Genomic DNA, 18,841 nt, shown 5'->3' on the forward strand with positions numbered 1-18,841 from the left:
TCAGCAAATGCTTCTAGAGAAGAAATTGCCCCAAGTACATACAAGTACATAGACTGCAACTATTAAGTAACCCTCTGAACCTAGTCCTCTCCCTGATCCTAGCCTGTGAGCTCTCTGATGCTTTTTTCTGAACAGAACTATTCGTGGTGAAATATACATCAAATATACCATATTAACCATTTTACAGTGTGCCATTCAGTGGCATTAAGTATATTCACATTGTTGTGCAGCCATAACCACTATCCATATTCTTCCCATATTGAAACTCTGTACCCATGAAACACCATTTTCCCTTCCCCTTTCCTCCCAGTCTTTGGTAACCATTGTTCTACTTTCTGTCTATGGATTTGAATACTCCAGATACCTCATGTAATTGGATTTATACAATCTTTGTTCTTTTCTGACTTATACTTTTATGATTTTAGGAAGATGATCTCATGCTGGGCTCAGTGGTGCATACCATCCCAGCTACTTGGGAGGCTGAGGCAGGAGGATTATGTTTGAAGCAAACCTGAACTTAGCAATACCCTGCCTCAAAATAAAATAAAAAGGCTGGGAATGTAACTCAGTGCTAGAGTGCTTGTCTATCATCCACAAGACCCTAGGTTAAATTCCCAGCACAGAAAAAAAAAGAAAAAAATAGAGAGATGGAAAGAGGAAGAGAGGGAAGAAGGAAGGGAGGAAGAAAGAAAAAGAAAAAGGAAAGGATGAGAAGGGAAGAAAAACAGACACTAAGGAGAAGAGTAGGTATTCGAATAAGGATGGATTTTTACCTTGACATTATGGAAATAAATCAGTATGGGACTGGGGCTGTAGCTCAGTGGCAGAGCACTTGCCTAGCATGCGTGAGGCACTGGGTTCAATCCTCAGCACCATATAAAAATAAGCAAATAAAGGCATTATGACAATCTACAAGTATAAATTTTTTAAAAAATATTATAAGCCCCAAATTCTTTGAATCAGACTTAGTTAAAATTATACTTTAAATCATGGCCCATAAGTTTCAACAGTACTTAATGGGAACCTTCCAGTGAAAAGATTATTAACACAAGAAGTTTTAAACTCGATACTTGCCATGTATGACTGCATACGTGGTGTGACGCTATATCATGTACAACCATAGAAATGTAAAGTTGTGCTGAAATTGTGTACATGAATCAAAATGTATTCTGCTGTCATGTTTACCTAATTAAAATTGATTAATTAATTAAAAAAATTTTTAAAGTATTTATTTATCACTTCCATGTGCGCTGGGTTCTAGGAACATGTCAAGAAATAATACAGAAGTTATTTTTTCAAGCCCAGGGCCTCTCACATGCTGAGCAAGTACTCTACCACTGAGCTACAACCCAGCCTCTAGAGAATGCTTGACCTCATGAAAAACTCTGTCTAAAGGAGGAAGTGTTAAGAGCACATCTCAGGTTTGGGCACAGCTAATCTGAGGTGTCTGGGCTCACAGACTGTCTGATATTTGGATACATCTTCAAAATTATATTCTTCTTACATTTACTCAAATATTATTCATGGTGGTGTGTTGAATAGATTTTCAATTAATAATAACTGCTCAGCTCCCTCCATGAGTGCTGTTAATGGAATTAACACTTACATTGAACATAATATTTCAACTTATTTTAAATTCTCTTTGATTTCATTTCCCCCACCATTTATGTTTCTGGACATCACTAGTTGTGCTATTTAGGAACAGAAAATGTTTATATGAATATAGTTTAAAAGTTTTGTCCAAATACATGTTAAGATTATTGTTTTTCTGACTTTTGCATCAGCAAATAGAATCACATTGGTTCTCACTTCAGTTTTCTCTTCTGAATCTCCAAATCAGATAGTTTTTTAAGATACAGAGTACAGAGTTTAAAATTTAGGTAATAGAAAAATATGAATTATTATCTCTAAAAATGACTATATCATAGGTTGTTCAGGTTTAGAATTTTAGCCCAGGTCACCTGCTGTATTCAAATGATACATACCTGGTTGATGTCAGGACTAGTGACATGTTGTTAAATTTCCACCACTATATATTAAATGAAGATAAGTCATTCTCCTAGCATTGGCCAGGAGAGTTTTTAAATTTCCCACTGGAATGCTATGTGTATTTCATCAGGAATGAAATAGAGTCGGGGTTACGTTTTGTTATGCATAAAAGAAATTACACAAGGAAATCCATGTGATGCTTTAGCATCTGTTGTGCTGTGGGTCCTTGGGTGCTTAAAATTAATTTTGGGGATTAAGAGAAGCTGGGTAGTTTATCTTCAAACAACCTGAAAAATCAATGAAGATAATGTTAGACTGTGTTCTCTCCTCAGAATCCACTCCCGTCCCCTGCAAGCTAGCTTCATCTCTAAGTAAAAACTGTAACATTTGCCAAAGAGAATTTTGGTTACAAGGATTAAATGAGATGGTGTATGTAAAGCTTAGTTTCTAGCTGGTGATATGAAAGGGAAAAAATGAGGGCAGTTGTTGTAACGGTGTAACAATAATAAAGCCATTCTGATTTAGGAATAGATGGAATGGAAGATAGACTACACACATACTTTTGGATTTATAATAATTTAATATATGAAAAAAATTTAAACATCACCAATCAGTGGGGAGTGAAGTAGGGAATGAAATGTGCAGTAAGTAATGTCAAGGGAATTGATTGTTCACTTGAAAAAATTCTGTTAGATACATATATTATAAGATGTGTCAAAACAAATGCAGGAGGGATTAACATTCTAGGTACACAATCAACAGAAGGGACTAAGGAAAAAGATCAATAGGTCTGACTATATAAACAGTTTTAAATTGTTTTTTTAAGGTATGGAGAATCATCCAAGTTGAAAGGCAAACAATGAACTTGGAGAAATATTTGCAGAAAATATGAAAAGGTTAATATCTTTACCCTCTAAAGATCTAATAGAAATATGTAGGAAAACATTGAGATCTCAAAAGACAAATAAGCCACAAACAAGCCAGGCATGGTGATGCACACCTATAATCCCAGTGACTCAGGAGGCTGAAATAGGAGGATTGCAAGTTCAAGGCCAGCCTCAGTGAATTAGTGAGGCCCTGAGCAGGTTAGCAAGACCCTGTCTCAAAATAAAAAATGAAAAAAGGGATGAGGGTGTAGCTCAAGGGTCAAGTGTCTCTGGATTCAATCCTGGCACCAAATATATATATTTGGTGCCAGGAGATATAGATAGATAGATAGATAGATAGATAGATAGATATAGATAGATAGATGATAGATATAGATTTATATTTATATTTACATTTACATTTATAAATATATTTATTTATATGCCAAGAACATAAAGGCAAGTTACAAAGGACAAAAATGCAAACACGATTAACAGGAGAAAATACTCAGCTTCAGTAGTAAGCAGAAAAAGCAAATCAAAATTATCATATTTTGCCTCTCAAATTAGCAATGATTTAAAATAATAAAATACTGTGATGGTATGGTGAAATGGACACTGATTGTTTCCCAATGGAGACAAAGATGCCACCATCCAGATGATAGACAAAATTAGCAAGATGTATCAAAAGTCCTAAAATATTCGTATTAACATTAAAATATCCACTTCATAATAGTAAAAAAAAACCTGTTACATATTGAGAAATAAACTTCATAAAAAGGCAAAAATCTCTGGATTTTAGAAGCCTACAAAACTGTTCTCTAGAAATAACACTTAATATATGACCCTCTCAGGAAAGATCCAATATTGTAAAGCCATCTATATCCCCAGATCAATCTATAAATTTAACATAGATCTGAGTAAAATCTCAATGGGAGAAAATCCCAGTTGCAAAATGATGCTATCTATAGTTAAACGGGAAGATAAAACATGTGAGATTAATCAAGAAGGTTTGGGAGGAGAGAGTCAGAGGACTCCTTCCCAGAAAACCAAGCAAATCCGACTGTGAGAAGCTGAGGCTGCAGTGCTGTGGAAACACGGTAGACCAACACAGGATGGTGGAGAATGTAAGGCTCAGACACAGACTAATGTATATGTTGTGGTTGGATCTGGAATGTCCCCATAGGATCTTGTGTTGAAGGCTTGGTTCCCCCATGAACCAGTGTTCAGAGGTGGGGCTTTGGGGAAGGGATCAGATCATGGGGACTCTGACCTCATCAGTGGATTAATCCATGGATAGCTGAATGGACTACTGTGAGGTGAGGTCTAGCTGGGGCAAGTAGGTCACTGGGGACATGTCCTTGGGATCTATATCCCTGCCCCACCTGCCCCAACCACTGCTTCCTGGCTGCCATTAGATGAGCAGCTTTCCTCTGTCACACCCCTCTACCCTGACGTTATGCCTCACCTAAGGCTCAAAACAATGAAGCCTGCTGACCATGGACTGAAACTTCTGAAGCGGTGAGCCAAGATAGATCTATAAATCTTTCCTCCTTTAAGTTGTTCCTGTATTTTGGTCACAGCAACGAAAAGATAACACAGATATATATATATATATAATTTATATATACTATATAATTTGTTAAAAAGTGACACTTCAAATTATTGGAAACAATTTTGGGACACAAGCTAGAGTTAAAAAATATATAAAGGTGTATTCCTACATCATATCATGTACTAAAATGAATTTGGATAGAAAAATTGTAAAATGTAAAATGTATAAAATAAAGTCATAAAAGAAATGCTAGAAAATAGGTGGTAATTTTTATAAACTTAAAATGAGAGCCACAACAGAAGTCATAAATATTTATCTGACTATATAAACTATCAAAACACCATTAGCATTAAAGAGATAAAACTGTACTAGGAAAAACATTTGCAGCATTTATAACAAAATGTCAATATTTTCATTAATATAAAATGGAAATCTCAGGCTTACTCATAAAAAAAGTGAAAACTTAAAAAATAGTGCTTCATGTATCGCATCCTAAAGATTTTTTGAATGGTAATATCTAGGGTTGGTTAGGGTTAGGGAAGTGGCCTTCTCACACTGAATTGAAAGGAAAGTCAAATAATACAATCTGGCTAGTTGAAGTTCTTCAAATTTATAAAACTCTTGAAAATTCCAGGAAATTGTGCAAAGGCCTATCAAAGTGTGGCTCTTGGTTGAGAAAAACTGGAAACCATCCAAAGGGTTAAGACAGGGCTTTGATCAAATAAATCAGGACACAGTTATAAAATTACAGCCATTGCAGACTATGAAGCAGATGGATTTATTAATATGGAATCAAAAAAACAAACAGCTTGTGATAGGAAAAAGAGCCGGAGAATAGGAGAGTGGGGTATGCTGATGAGAGCAAGAATGAAAATACCAATAACCAGGCAAAAAAGTCAGGAACAACTGGCTCCTATTTGCAGGAGGCTGGCCCAGGCCCAGGCCTTCTCTTTATGAACACTTTTTCCCTCCCCTCATGACATGAGTCTTGCTAATGACACTACTGAAACCACGCACTGTTAATTGGCTTCCTTCACTCTCCAAGGTCCCAGTTCCTTTCAGACTAAGTGCCAAAAGGAAAGTAACTCTTTCTTGGAGGCCCTTCCCCCTGGTCTTATTAGCAGAAGACAATCTGCAAATCCCTGGGCTTCCCTCAGCCCCTAGGCTGCCTTATTCTAAATCCTCATTTGGGAGCTAATTAGAGGATTCTGTTCATGGAACTCACAAGGACTTCAGTCCCCAATCCTGGCCCTGGCTGTCTCAATGGAAATAGTTGCTGGAGGAGAGACTCCTAAGGCCCTGCACAGCTGAGGAAGTTTACAAAGTTTTATCAATTAGTTTCCTCTTGTCTGATATATCAAAATATATGAGTTTGGGGACTCAAGAGATGAATCCTAGTGTGGGGGGAAGACACGGTGGTTTCTACAGGTCTGAGTCCTTCACTCGTTCTTTCATGGAAGGGCAGTCAAGTGTGGTACAAGGGCATTAGCACCGGCCAGAAGATTGGAATGACTATTATTTAGTGGATTGGGTGGATAAATCCATGCTCTACCCCTTATTAAAGAGAGAGAGCACAGACTTTAGAAATATGGTAACTCCTCAACTAAAAATCTAATGGAATTTTAACAGCTATACGATACCTAACATCAACTCAATAATCCTAAACTCAAGTCACTTAATCCTCAGAATAATCATTTCATAGATGAAAAAAATTAGCTTGCAGAGCCGACTTACCTGATGTCATATGGCGGTATTAGCCCAGGACCCAGCTCTCAAAAACTATTCTTCACCCAATGCTGCCTTCACTGGGTGGCCTGTTGCAGCAAGAGCCTGGGCCTTCCAGCTTGTTCCCTGCCACATCAAAGATTCAGGAATCATATTTACCCTTCCTGATATTCTGGCCTGGAAAAGCATCTTTAACTACCAAATAAATGTCTGAGCCCCACTAGGGCCCTGCTATTTTTGTTGCCCCAGATTCCACGAACACAAACTCTAACAACAAAGTTAAATACTTTCTGATCAATGTTCCAAGGCTCTTTCTTGAGGTCACTTCTTTCTGTTTCCATTCATTGCTGCCTCTCAGGCCCCACATCTCTTCCTGGCTCACGGCCACCATATCCAATTTGGGCATCTGTTCAGTTGCTGATGCCCCCCAAACCAGGTCTATCCATCAGAGATCCACGGTGGTGAATTGTTGATGGGTTTATGTACCTGTTCTCAGCTTTATTGGTGAGAATTTTCCATTTAATTGCCCATAGTCACTTATTTCCCTCCGTCCTTTGGCATTTTGTGTGGGTCTGAGAATTTACCATGTAGTAGGTGAATGAAAAAAAAAGTCTAAAATTCTTGGAAGAGACTAATTTTATAAATACAGGAATTGAGGCTTCAAGAACTCACTAAAGTGCTTCAGACCTGGATTAGACTGGGGTCTCCATATGTCCTGTTGATGGTTTCTTCATTCAACTTTACCACCTTTGGTATTTCTGAGACTTGTTGCACCTAGAATCAGTATCACTCTGTGAATTTTGAACTACTCGGTGATTTTCTAAAGACAGAGAGGAGATGAAGACACTGGCCTAGAAGCCAGTACTCGGAGGCTGCTCTACGCTCTAACTTCACAGGCTCTGGCAAATCACTTAGCTTGTCTTTTGCCTTTTTTATCTGTGAAGTAAGGATTAAAAAAAAAAAAAAGCTGTCTTTCCTACTCTCTAATCCTGGCCCTTATTGTCACTGTGGATGACATTCAACTGTGCTATTGCAAAATCCAAATGAAAACTTAGATTTTAAAATGCTTTATAACTACTGTTATGTGCTATTAGAACAGTAAGAGAAAGCGACCTACGGCTAGAGTTCTCCCGAATCCCAGGAGCACTTTTCTCTGTGCTGAACACATGGTTAGGCTCCAGGTGTAGGCTGGAAGGGGGATGGAGGATGTGGGAAGTAGAATGGTTGCAACATGTGGGTGCATCTCCAGGTAGACACATGCAAATGCTCCACTTCACAGGTGGGTCATGGGATGGCCTCAAAATTCACAGGTGTGTTGAGGACTGATAAGACGTGGAATGTGTTCCTTTGGATATGAACCATCTGAAGTTGGGGCAGGTGGACTAAAATATTGCTTTGAGTTCCTTTAACTGTCAGGAGTCTGAACCTACATTCACAAAGGGCACACATTAATCTCAACCAAGGTTGAACATTATCTTCAACTGGACTTACATAAAAAGAGTTAAAATAGGCAGTCGGGCAGAGGTGCTAGGGCTGGGTAGATGTTGAGGAGGGTGACAGATGAGGTTTGGTGTGGCATGGAGCATGAGATTTCAGTTTTCAGGCCAGGACATGGGGAGAAGCAAAAGGTCCACTGGAAGTATTCTCTATAGGTAGAGACAGTTTGGTTTAGCTTTCCATTTGGGAGAGGAGGGATGGACAAGATAACCACTTCATGTCTTTCCCAGGCCTCTGAATCCCAGGAAAATGGACACAGTGGCCTTGTAAAGGATGGAGAGGCCAATGTACTAGTTTTCTCAAAGGTGAGGATGACAACAAACACTTTGAAGGCTGGAGAGAAAACATCACCAACAACTCACTTTATCCCTTCCCACACCTTCACCACTAGCACTTTTTAAAATCTATTTTATTTTTTTTAATTACAGTGCTTGATGAAAAACTTCAAACAATGTCAGAATAAATGGGATAAAACTCAACTTCCTTCTCCATTTCTCAATGCCCTCCCAGTACTATTCCCCTCCACAGAGGAATCGTCACATACAATCGGAGATTATTTACCAGGATGCTCTTCCACCCATTCAGATGTCACATCAACATCACTTTCTAAATTTAGCAATATCTGCCAAATAGCTTTTCAGGTCAATAAGGAAGTTCTTCTTTTTAAACAAAAATATGCTTTTTATTTAAATTTACTACATAAACACAAATTACTCATATTTGCATAGCAGAGTTAGGAACCATTCGCTTTAGAACAAGAATTAAAGAAAGATAAACACTTTTGCATAACTTATGATCATTTATTTATTATCACTATCCCTATTATATTCTCCCAGTCTTTGGACACTATAAGATTTCCCACTCTGGTGCTCTGTGATCAGCTTTTGCCAACTCAATGCTGATTTTTCAGTTCTTCACAAGGAGACACTTTCTTCAGTTTTAGCTTCAGACAGTTTTTTCCTAAATTTTAAGAACTGATAATGGGGTTTATGCACAGTCAGAAAAGCTTCTCCCTATTATGCCAAATATAGTGATCATTTTGCTGCATCAGAAGAAAACTTCTTTTTAAAAAAATTCGTTTTATATCATCCTAATATTGGGTCTTTTATGGTGTTTTGAAAACATCACTGGCATCTGACAGAAGATAAGTCTCTTCTCATAGGTCATGCTTCCTAGTATCAGTTAATCCACAAGACTTCTGGAACTTGAACTATCTACTCAGCTCTCAGCTGAGTGTTTGGAGGACATGGTGTAATATAATGCATGGAAGCTGTTCTTAAGGATCTTGGGATCTAGTTGGAGAGAGCAAAGGAAGCTGCAAAAAATACAGAAATGATTGTGACAGTGTCTTTCTTTGTGAGCCACAGAGAAGATTAAGAGTAGTGACTCTAAGCAAAGGGAGGCATGAGTCACCTGAATGAGCCTGTGGTTGAGAGACAAAAATCGAGTTGGAGGGGCTAGGAAGAAAAGACGGAGGGTCTCACACACCTGCGTAATAAAACACCCTCATGGTTTTGGAGGAGGGTCTTGAGAATCAGCTCATACACTAGCATGTAAGTGTGTTCTGCCTACACCTGAGTTAGTCAGGAAGTGAACGCTGGTTTGGGGAAGAGGTGTCTGATGATCCTGTTCTGAAGAAGGTGTCAGCAGGATGCTCCGACAGGTACCAACACTCTGCTCCTAGAGTATGTCAAACCCCAATTTAACATTATAATCCTAGATTTATTTCTTAAAGAAGGAACTGGAAAAAAAATTACCAAATAATATTTATACAAATATAGCTCATCTAAAAGTGGGGACAAGCACTTTTCTTTTTATTAACATTTTAAATATGTCAGGTGAACAGTCATTAAATTTAAAACAAAAACCCACAAAATAGTTCATCTCTCATTTCCCGACCCACATTATAATTTTACTCCCATCCGTCTTTAGTCCATTTTCTATCATAACTTAGATACTCTTTAAGCTCTTTAGCATTTGTCCTCCATCCAAGTCTACCCTGAACCATTAGAACCAACGCTAAAGATTTCCCCTGCCCGCTCCCAGGCCTTCAGCTTAAGCAAGTTAGGTGGGTGATCAAGGAGGGAGGAAGGGACATTTTGATACTCTTGTCCGGCTCATGCTGGGGGCCTCTTCCCTGTCAGCACCCTCTTCAGGGCACCCTGCACATCAGGGTTTCGGAGGCTGTAGATGACTGGGTTCAACATGGGACTGAGGATAGTATTGAGGATGCCAATCCCCTTGTCCTTATCCGAGGCTGAGACTGAACCCAGGCGCATGTAACTGAAGAAGCCGGTTCCATAAAAGATACAGACCACAGTGAGGTGGGAGCCACACGTGGAGAACGCCTTCTTCCTGCCCTCGGACGAGCGGATCCGCAGGACTGCAGCAGCAACGTGAGCATAGGACACTGAGATAAGGATCATGGGGACAACCCCCATAAAGGTGGCTCCCACAAACAGTAGCTGCCCATTGAGGTGGATGCTGGAGCAGGAGAGCTGGAAAAGGGGAGGGAGGTCACAGTAGAAGTGGTTGACCACATTAGGGCCACAGAAGTCAAGCACTGATACAGCCACTGTGTGAGTCAAAGCATTGATGAAGGAGACGGTGCAGCAGATGCCCACCAGGGCACCCTGGACTTCACGGCTCATGCGAGTGCTGTAGGTCAGGGGCCGGCAGATGGCCAGGTAGTGGTCGTAGGCCATGGCAGTCAAGAGGTGACAGTCCACACCAGCCAGAAGGTGGAAAAAGAAGAGTTGTGAAATGCAGGCGGCATAGGGAACTCTGCACTGGGAGGCCAGGAGACACACCAGCATGGGAGGAACGGTGACGGTGATGCACCCAATGTCCAGCAGAGAGAGGTTCCCCAGGAAGTAGTACATGGGGGTGTGGAGTTTGGGCTCCACAAAGATGGCAGCCAGAATGCTGAAGTTGCCCCCCACTGTGACTAAATAGGCAAAGAAAAAAATGACAAAAAGAATGGGTTGCAGTCCTCTATTTCCTGTCAGTCCAAGAAGGATGAACTCTGTGACACCTGTCCTGTTTCCCCAGGCACCAGGCTCCATAGGCCACTGCTGGAAGCTGCACTGAGAAGAGGAGACTTAGACCTGCCAAAGGTAGAGAGTGACACTCAGTAGGCACATAATCTATGTCTATTAGATGGTGGAGTGCTCCAGCTAGAACATCTCCCAATCAGGAGGGATACCAGCCTACACTGAGGCCAGGTTCCTGAAGGTTCACCATGCCAGACGTTAACACTTTAGTTACTGGTTAAGAAAGAGATGCAGGGAATCCCAAGGAAAGGGCCTGGAGCAGAGGGAATTATTCCAGGGACCCAGGACAGGAGGACAAGACCCCATGAAAACAAGAGACACTAGAAAGATTAAGGAAAAAGAGGAGCGGGAAGCAGACAGTGGGATTTGGGAAAATATTAACATTTTAAACTGTATACTCTGAGTGTTAAAATAAGCACTTCATTTTTTAAAAAATTCTCATAAAAACTTTACAGAGTAACTACTAGGATTTCTATGTAATCAGGACACTGAGATTTAGAAAGGTTAAATAAGGACCTAAGATCATCAAACTCCTGACAGAATCGTGTCTCAGGCCTAGCACTTTCTGCCTTCTAACCTACACTTTAATGCTATATTGCTTGGACATAGGTGGTTGTTGAGGATTATGAATGGCATTGTCTATAATAAAGAAAATAATGGAATTTAAAAAGTTTTAGGTATTAGGACTTCTACAAATATTCAAGGAAATCGAGACCCCATTATTTTATCCTTTCATTCAATAATTATTTGTTGAATGTCATGGTATTCTGGGTATATTTTTCTAACATATTTATTTATGTATGTATTTTTTTAGTTTTAGGCAGACACATTATCTTTTGTTTTTATGTAGTGCTAAAGATCGAGCCCAGTGCTCATGCATGCTAGGTGAGCACTCTACCACTGAGCCACAACCCCAGCCCCTAGGTATATTTTGATGATCAATCTAACATGCTGGTCATGAGGTGTGGGAGGAAGAGAAGGTACAAAGATGATTTTAAGGTTCTTGGGCTGAAAAACTGGGAAGATGAGTGGTTAATAAATGTCACTAGGAAAACAGATGATTTTGTGCATGCATGTCAGGGAGGTGGGATCAGGAGCTTTTCCAAGGGAAAAGGGAGGAATTGAAGTCCTTGAGAGCTTTGAGGTGGCTTCCACTCCATCACATATATCCAGGTACCTGGATGATTGAGGAGTGAACCCTAGTGTGACTGGGAAGGGGTCTTCAAGGCCTCTTTATTTCTTTTTTTACATGTAAAACTTTTTATTAAACTATACAGTCCTTGTCTTGAAGTCTATTTACTCACTGGAACCACTTGCTGCCTCTACAGCTACCATCAGCGAAGACGATGCTGGCTGTCTACATGGATTATTCCAGTAGCCTCTCAATTGTTCCTCTCTTCCCCTCCTCACACCATCGCATCCCTTCATGGGAGCTGGGCAGACATGAATATCACATCTATAATTTTTCTATCTGTATTTTTACCTAACATCCTGTAATGGCTCATTTGGTTGGTAATCTATAAAGACAATCAGGAATCAAACAGATGTGAAATAGGATAATAGATTTTAATATCCTTATGAGATATTTATGGATATTCTATTTCGATACAAAATTCAACAAATGATAGTTGCAATGTGGAATCTGAAAAACTCAACAAACTTTTCAATTTTAAACACATTAATGTATCTTGCATTTTTAATGCATGTTTAACCAATTACATGACTGTATCATCAAGTCCTTGGTCACTGGAAAGTATTGATTCACTGACCTACAGATCTTCCAAATATTGGCCTACTTCATTAAATAATATTTTTAAAAGATAACATTTTTCTCTACTGTACAAATAAAAAAATAAATAAAGTTTAAAAAATACATAAAATGCCAAAGGGAATTTCTGGAATGTCTCCAGGGACACATTAAGCCTGGTTACAGGCATAGATATTCCTCCTTTGACTAGACTACAGAGCAGCAGTTCTCCAAGTGTTATCCATGGAGAATTGTGAAACTCTGTGCATCACTCAGCCAGTTTGTGTGTTAAAATTATTTTCAAAATTATGGCTGTTTTTCACTGTGCTGATATTTGGCCTGATGGTACAAGATCAGCTGTGGGTGAAGCTATGAGTGTCTTAGCAGGAATCACAACACTGACACTGAACCTTGGTGTTTGTACTCCTCAGTACAATACACATGCAGAAAAAGAAGGTGTGGTGGGTGAGGGGTGGGGGGAGGCAGGAGCAGCAGCAGCCATCATCTTCAGTCAGGAATTAAAAAAAAACACCTCAACCCTATGGTAATATATTTTAATACATTGACTGATGAAATTGAATGTATTCCTAAAGCATTTCTACTACATACTAAAGTGCAATTATCTAAGAAAAAATACTATATGGGCTGGGGATGTGGTTCAAGCGGTAGTGCGCTCGCCTGGCATACGTGCGGCCCGGGTTCGATCCTCAGCACCACATACAAACAAAGGTGTTGTGTCCACCGAAAACTAAAAAAAAAAATAAACATTAAAAAATTCTCTCTCTCTCTCTCTCTCTCTCTCTCTCTCTCTCTCTCTCACTCTCTTAAAAAAATACTATGTGATTGTTTGAAATAAAAATCAAACAGCTAACATTTTAATGGAAAACTATTTTTATTTGGAAGGATGGTTGACAAATAAACTCTATTTATTTGTATTTCTGTATTTGATTGTGTTTTCTTAAAAATAAAACAAGTGAGCAAGTCCTCTAAGTAAACAACAGAAAGTACTTGTTGCAATGATAAAACTTGAGCTTCCAAGTAAAAAATTAGAATATTGAAATACTTGCATTTGACGATTTTCCAAACTTCAAGGCCTCCTTCTTCTGGATACTTGCATAAACTGGGCCACTCTCACTCTGTTGCTAACTAGTGTCTTTTTTTTCCCCCTCAGTACTGTCCCCTTTCTGTGCATCAAAAATCCAACCCTCAATTCTCAGGTCCAACTCATCATCCCAATTTCTTAAAGTGATTTTCCTTATTCAGCCCAATCTTTTTTTTTTTTTTTTTTGAGAGAGTGAGAGAGGAGAGAGTGAGAGAGAGAGAGAGAGAGAGAGAGAGAGAGAGAGAGAGAGAGAGAATTTTTAATATTTATTTTTTAGTTCTCGGCGGACACAACATCTTTGTTTGTATGTGGTGCTGAGGATCGAACCCGGGTCGCACGCATGCCAGGCAAGCGCTCCACCGCTGAGCCACATCTCCAGCCCCTTCAGCCCAATCTTTACTGGAGCTTGCCCTCCTGTGACATCACAGACAACAGTAACCTGACTCATTCCAGTATTTCATATATGGAAAGGGATAAGAAGCATTAAGAAGAGTAGCTTGTCTGGAGTCATGAGAAAGCCATTCAGAATCAGTAGCACAAAACACGGAGCGAAGATTATGCTAACAGGCTACCATAGGTGAGCCTTTATGCTCCCAACACCTCCATCCTGTCCTGTTCTACAAAATCTATTGGCCCCCATCTATTGCCAGATAGATGAGAAAAGTCAAGTTCAAAAATATTAACTTGACTAAGGTCACATATGTCAGATTATGTTCTGAGAAGAGAATTTATTTATTTTCAGCCAATTCCTGCTGTCTGCCAGGGACCTTGCCATGTATATGAATATGTAGATTGGGTATAGATGTTCATTTTCCCTTCCCTTCCAGTGACTTAGAATGAAAACCTCATCATTATAGTTTCTACCATTCTCCTATAGATCAGGAAGAGGCCACCTGAAGCTCATGAGTGAGCAGAAGGCCTGGAGCTCTGGGCAGGCCTGTGGTGCACTTACCTTCCTGTGAGTGAGCTGGACACCTGGGGGTGGTTCTCAGAGGGCAGTGAGTGCCAAGCTGACCCAAGGTCGCCTGTCTCCAATAGGCTTAATAAAGGGAGCAAGGCAGGGGCCCAGAGAATCTGTCCCAGTGTTCTCTCCACTCAGGAGCTAATTAGCATTGAGAGGCCCCAACACCAAACTTCCCCAGAGGCTGCACAAGAAACCAGAGACAGACAAACAATCTTAGTCCTTGAGGATTTCTCCTATCTGCCTAGTATTTTGGACTCTTAAAGAAGCAGTAGATTCATGACATCACTCCCGCCTCCTAATGTTTCCAAAAAGGAAGAAAGTTATAGTCAACAGATTGCAGATCTGGAAAAGTGTCACCAAAGAACTCTGATGACTTGCGGTGTCCAGAGAATGGGTTTGGAGCTCACACTGAGCCCCCGATAATAACTGATTTGGGTACATTTTTTTCTCATTTATTTTTCATATTTTTAAAAGTGAAATTTTTAAAGTTGGTTTAATTAAAGTATAAATTTAATTGTAAAGTTTTATGGGTTTGAGAAAAGATCGAGTGTACTTACAGTACCTCCATCAATACAGACAACATTTCAATGATTCCCTTCAGGACCCTGGTGGCCCTTTGCCATCAATCTCCCTCCTCTTCACACCTTAACCTGTGGCAACCTCTAATCTCACTTCTGTCCCCATGGTTTTGCCTTTTTCAGAGTGTCATTGTTAGAATTTGGATGTGGATTGTCCCTCAAAGCTCATCTTCTCTGTTGTTGCTGTTTTCTTACCAGCATATAAACAATACAGCTACCCTCATCTTAAAAAACAAAAGAAACTTTTAAAAAATTCAATACTCCTTTAATATTTGTTTCTCCATTGGCTACCTTCTTCCAATCATAGCTGAACTTCTCCAAAGAGTTGCCTTCATCTGCAGTCTCCACTTCCTGACTTTCCATTTACTGGATCCTCCAACTGCACCTGCTCCTACTCCAACCACCTCTCTCCGAGTGCCCTTGGAGGGGCCACACCCTGCTGGAATGGCCTCCTCCCTATCAACTTGGCAAATACCCAACCCATGGCTTCATCTCTATCTCCTCATTTATTAGCGAAGAGCTCTTTAAAAATTTTTTATTTTAACAAAAAGAAATATGTAGATTTCAAATATCTTTATGTAAAAATAGCTTTCTAGCCCTTCACTATACAAACACATACAATTAACTGAGCAGTGAGTTATAACATTTGGCATATCATTATCATTTGACAAGGACAGAAGTAATTGGTCATTGGAAGTGTTGATTCGTTCAGCTGCTTCTGACTGCCAACCTGGCCAAATATTGTCATGTGCCTTGGAAAATTTTATAGCCTTTCAACTACAAACACCACTCACATGTTTTTATCTTTAGCAATTAGAAGAGTGTATACAGGTGAATGTACAGGAACACTTGTTGCAGCATTCAGATTATTTGAACCAACACAGGTTTACCAATAGAAGGTTATTAAGTCTATTTTCCTCCATTCAGTCAAAGGAATACTATGCAACCACAGAAAAAAAGATAAGAAGACCTATGTTTAATGTCATGGAAAGATGTTTGCCTATATTATTAAGGTTACAGAGCTTTAGATGTAGAAAAATTCTTTTTGTAAATATATCTTATGAATAAAAAATGTTTACACATTATATATGCTATATATTCATAACCATTATCTATGAATGGCCAACTTATGGGTGATTTTTCATTTTGCTCTTTTGGTGTATGCGTGGTTTTTGTTGTTGGTGGTGGTGGTTTGGGTGGTAGAGGGGATTTAATTCGGGGGTGCTTTACCACTGAGCCACATCTCCAGTCCTTTTTGGGGTTTTGTTTTTTTATTTTTCTTTATTTTGAGACACGGTCTCACTAAGTTGCTTAGGGCCTTGCTTGCTAAGTTGGTGAGGTGGGCTTTGCAATCCTCCTGCCTCAGCCACCAGAGTCACTGGGATTACAAACACTTGCCACCACATCCAGCTCTTTTGTATTTTCTAACTTTTCAATAAACACACATTTTTTTGAATTATGGAAACCGTTGTTTAAAGCTATAAATTCAATAAATAAAATGATAGAAATGTGCAGACAGGGGCTTGCTTCAAGTTTCAGTCAGGGGCAACAAAGATCTCCATTTAGTCAAGAAGACTTTTCCATATGGGCCAAATCTCTTTCTCTAATTAACTTTTTCAGATTTCTTTTTTTGTTGTCAATGGTCCAATATGAAAACATTTGACCTCTCTGTGGTTTTTCTAAACAGTACTTATTCTTTCAGAATTGACTCTTTTTTTTTTTTTTTTTGGTACTGGGCTTTGAACTCAGGGGCATTTGGCCACTGAGCCACATCCCCAGCCCTATTTTGTATTTTATTTAGAGACAGGGTCTCGCTGAGTTGCTCCATGCCTTGCCGTTGCTGAGGCCGGCTTTGAACTGGTGATTCGGCTGCCTCAGCCTCCCAAGCCTCTGGGATTACAAGCACACACCTCGGCACCCAGCTCAGAATTGACTTTTTAAATTCGGTTTCGTCTTATAGGTTTATTTCTTAAAATTGACATCCAGCAATACCTCAACCTGGACCAACTGCTTTGGAACAAATCAAATTTGTTAAGGAAATACAAACTTCCTAATTCACATTTTCAGTTGCTTTGGAACAAATCAAATTTGTTAAGGAAATACAAACTTCCTAATTCATATTTTCATGTTCCTTTTCGTATTTTTTAGTCTTTATTGTCCATCCCATCTCTTCACCTTAAGATACCCTTTCTCCTAGAGATGGTTTATTACTCTTTGAGAGGCAGTAATTACAGGTGTAGCTTGCCCTGGGTTCAAATCCCAGCTGTGACATTCATTAGCTTTGTGGCTTTCAGCAAATTATTCAAACCTTCTGAGGTTCAGTTTTATAAAATGCAGTTTATAAATCTGTAACCACTTCAAAAGGTTATGAGAACTGAATGAGCTAATAGAGTTCACTAACTGAGAACAGAGGCAGGCACATGGTAGTTATTATGGTATAAGGGATTATTCTAATCATTTTGATTGCACCTTCCTTCCTGAGCCAGTCTCGGACCCCATTCCATCATACCCACACTCTACTTCCAGTAGGGACAATACCTGTTAGAAGCTTAAGTAGAGCAATGCATTTGTTAAGACCAGAGGCAGAGAGTCTCACTTGGGGGGCAATTTCCCTGTGAGCACCCTCCGCAGGGTGCCCTTCACATCGGGGTTCCTGAGGCTGTAGATGAGTGGGTTCAGCATGGGGCTGATGACAGTGTTGAGGATGCCAATGCCCTTGTCCTTGTCCGAAGACTCCACAGAACCCAGCCTCATGTAGCTGAAGACGCCTGTCCCATAGAAGATGCCCACCACGGTGAGGTGGGAGCCACACGTGGAGAAGGCCTTCTTCCTGCCCTCCGCAGAGCGGATTCGTAGCACGGCAGCCACCACATGGGCATAGGACACCATGATGAGGACCAAGGGGGCCACACCCATGAAGGCTGCTGCTGCAAAGAGCAACTGCTCATTGAGCTGGGTGCTGGAGCAGGAGAGCTGGAAGAGCTGGGGGAGGTCACAGTAGAAGTGATTGATCACATTGGGGCCACAGAATTTCAGAGTAGACAAGGCAACAGTTTGAGTGAGTGCATTGGTGAAGGAAAAGACACAGGACATGCCAGCCAAGGCCTTCTGCATCCCCCAACCCATACGGGTGTTGTAGGTGAGAGGCTGGCAAATGGCCAGATAGCGGTCGTAGGCCATGACAGTCAGCAGAAAGCAATCTGTCCCGGCCAGCAGATGGAAGAAGAAGAGTTGTGAAAGGCATGCCCGATAGTGGATGGTTTTGTTGTGGGATATGAAATGCCTTAACATGGCAGGGACAGTGACACTGATGCTCCCAACATCTAGCAGAGACAAGTTTCCCAGGAAGAAGTACATGGGGGTGTGGAGTTTGGGTTCCATAAAGATGGCAGCAAGGATACTAAAATTACCACCAATAGTCGCTCCATAAGCAAGAAGGAAGACGACAAAGAGGATGGGCTGTAGAGCTGGAGTCTCTGTTAGGCCCAGCAGGACAAACTGGGTCACAAGTGAATCATTTCCCGAGGCTCCCAGATCCATGACTGCCTTCCACCTGCAGTAGATTGAGCAAAGTTTCAAGGCACCAATGGCAGTAAAAGGAGAATGAGATCTTTATAACAACCATCAAGTGTGACAATGTCCAGGAGAGTAAAGACACACAAAATTTAGGGAGGAGAAAGTTAAAGATTGAGCTATAATAAGAAAAGGCTTGATAAATCTGACTCTTCATGGGCAAGAACAGAGGCATTGGACAGCCACAAACAG

The 18,841-nt window shown here is 40.2% G+C and overlaps 1 protein-coding gene and 1 pseudogene across 1 annotated transcript; both read right to left on the minus strand.

Annotated features, from left to right (window-relative positions):
- Nucleotides 1–9,749: 9,749 nt before the first annotated feature.
- LOC144256229 (olfactory receptor 3A10) lies at nucleotides 9,750–10,697 on the minus strand. The gene has a single exon (XM_077801325.1). The coding sequence runs from the start codon at nucleotides 10,695–10,697 to the stop codon at nucleotides 9,750–9,752; it is 948 nt and encodes a 315-aa protein (XP_077657451.1).
- Nucleotides 10,698–17,668: 6,971 nt separating this feature from the next.
- LOC144256164 (putative olfactory receptor 3A4 pseudogene) lies at nucleotides 17,669–18,616 on the minus strand (annotated as a pseudogene).
- Nucleotides 18,617–18,841: the final 225 nt, after the last annotated feature.

Source organism: Urocitellus parryii, chromosome 7, assembly GCF_045843805.1.
Source record: "Urocitellus parryii isolate mUroPar1 chromosome 7, mUroPar1.hap1, whole genome shotgun sequence".
Classification (NCBI taxonomy): Eukaryota; Metazoa; Chordata; class Mammalia; order Rodentia; family Sciuridae; genus Urocitellus; species Urocitellus parryii.

Bases quoted from the DNA above. Each gene is read 5' to 3' on its own strand.
- LOC144256229 (XM_077801325.1), bottom strand. From the start codon at position 10,697: ATGGAGCCTGGTGCCTGGGGAAACAGGACAGGTGTCACAGAGTTCATC.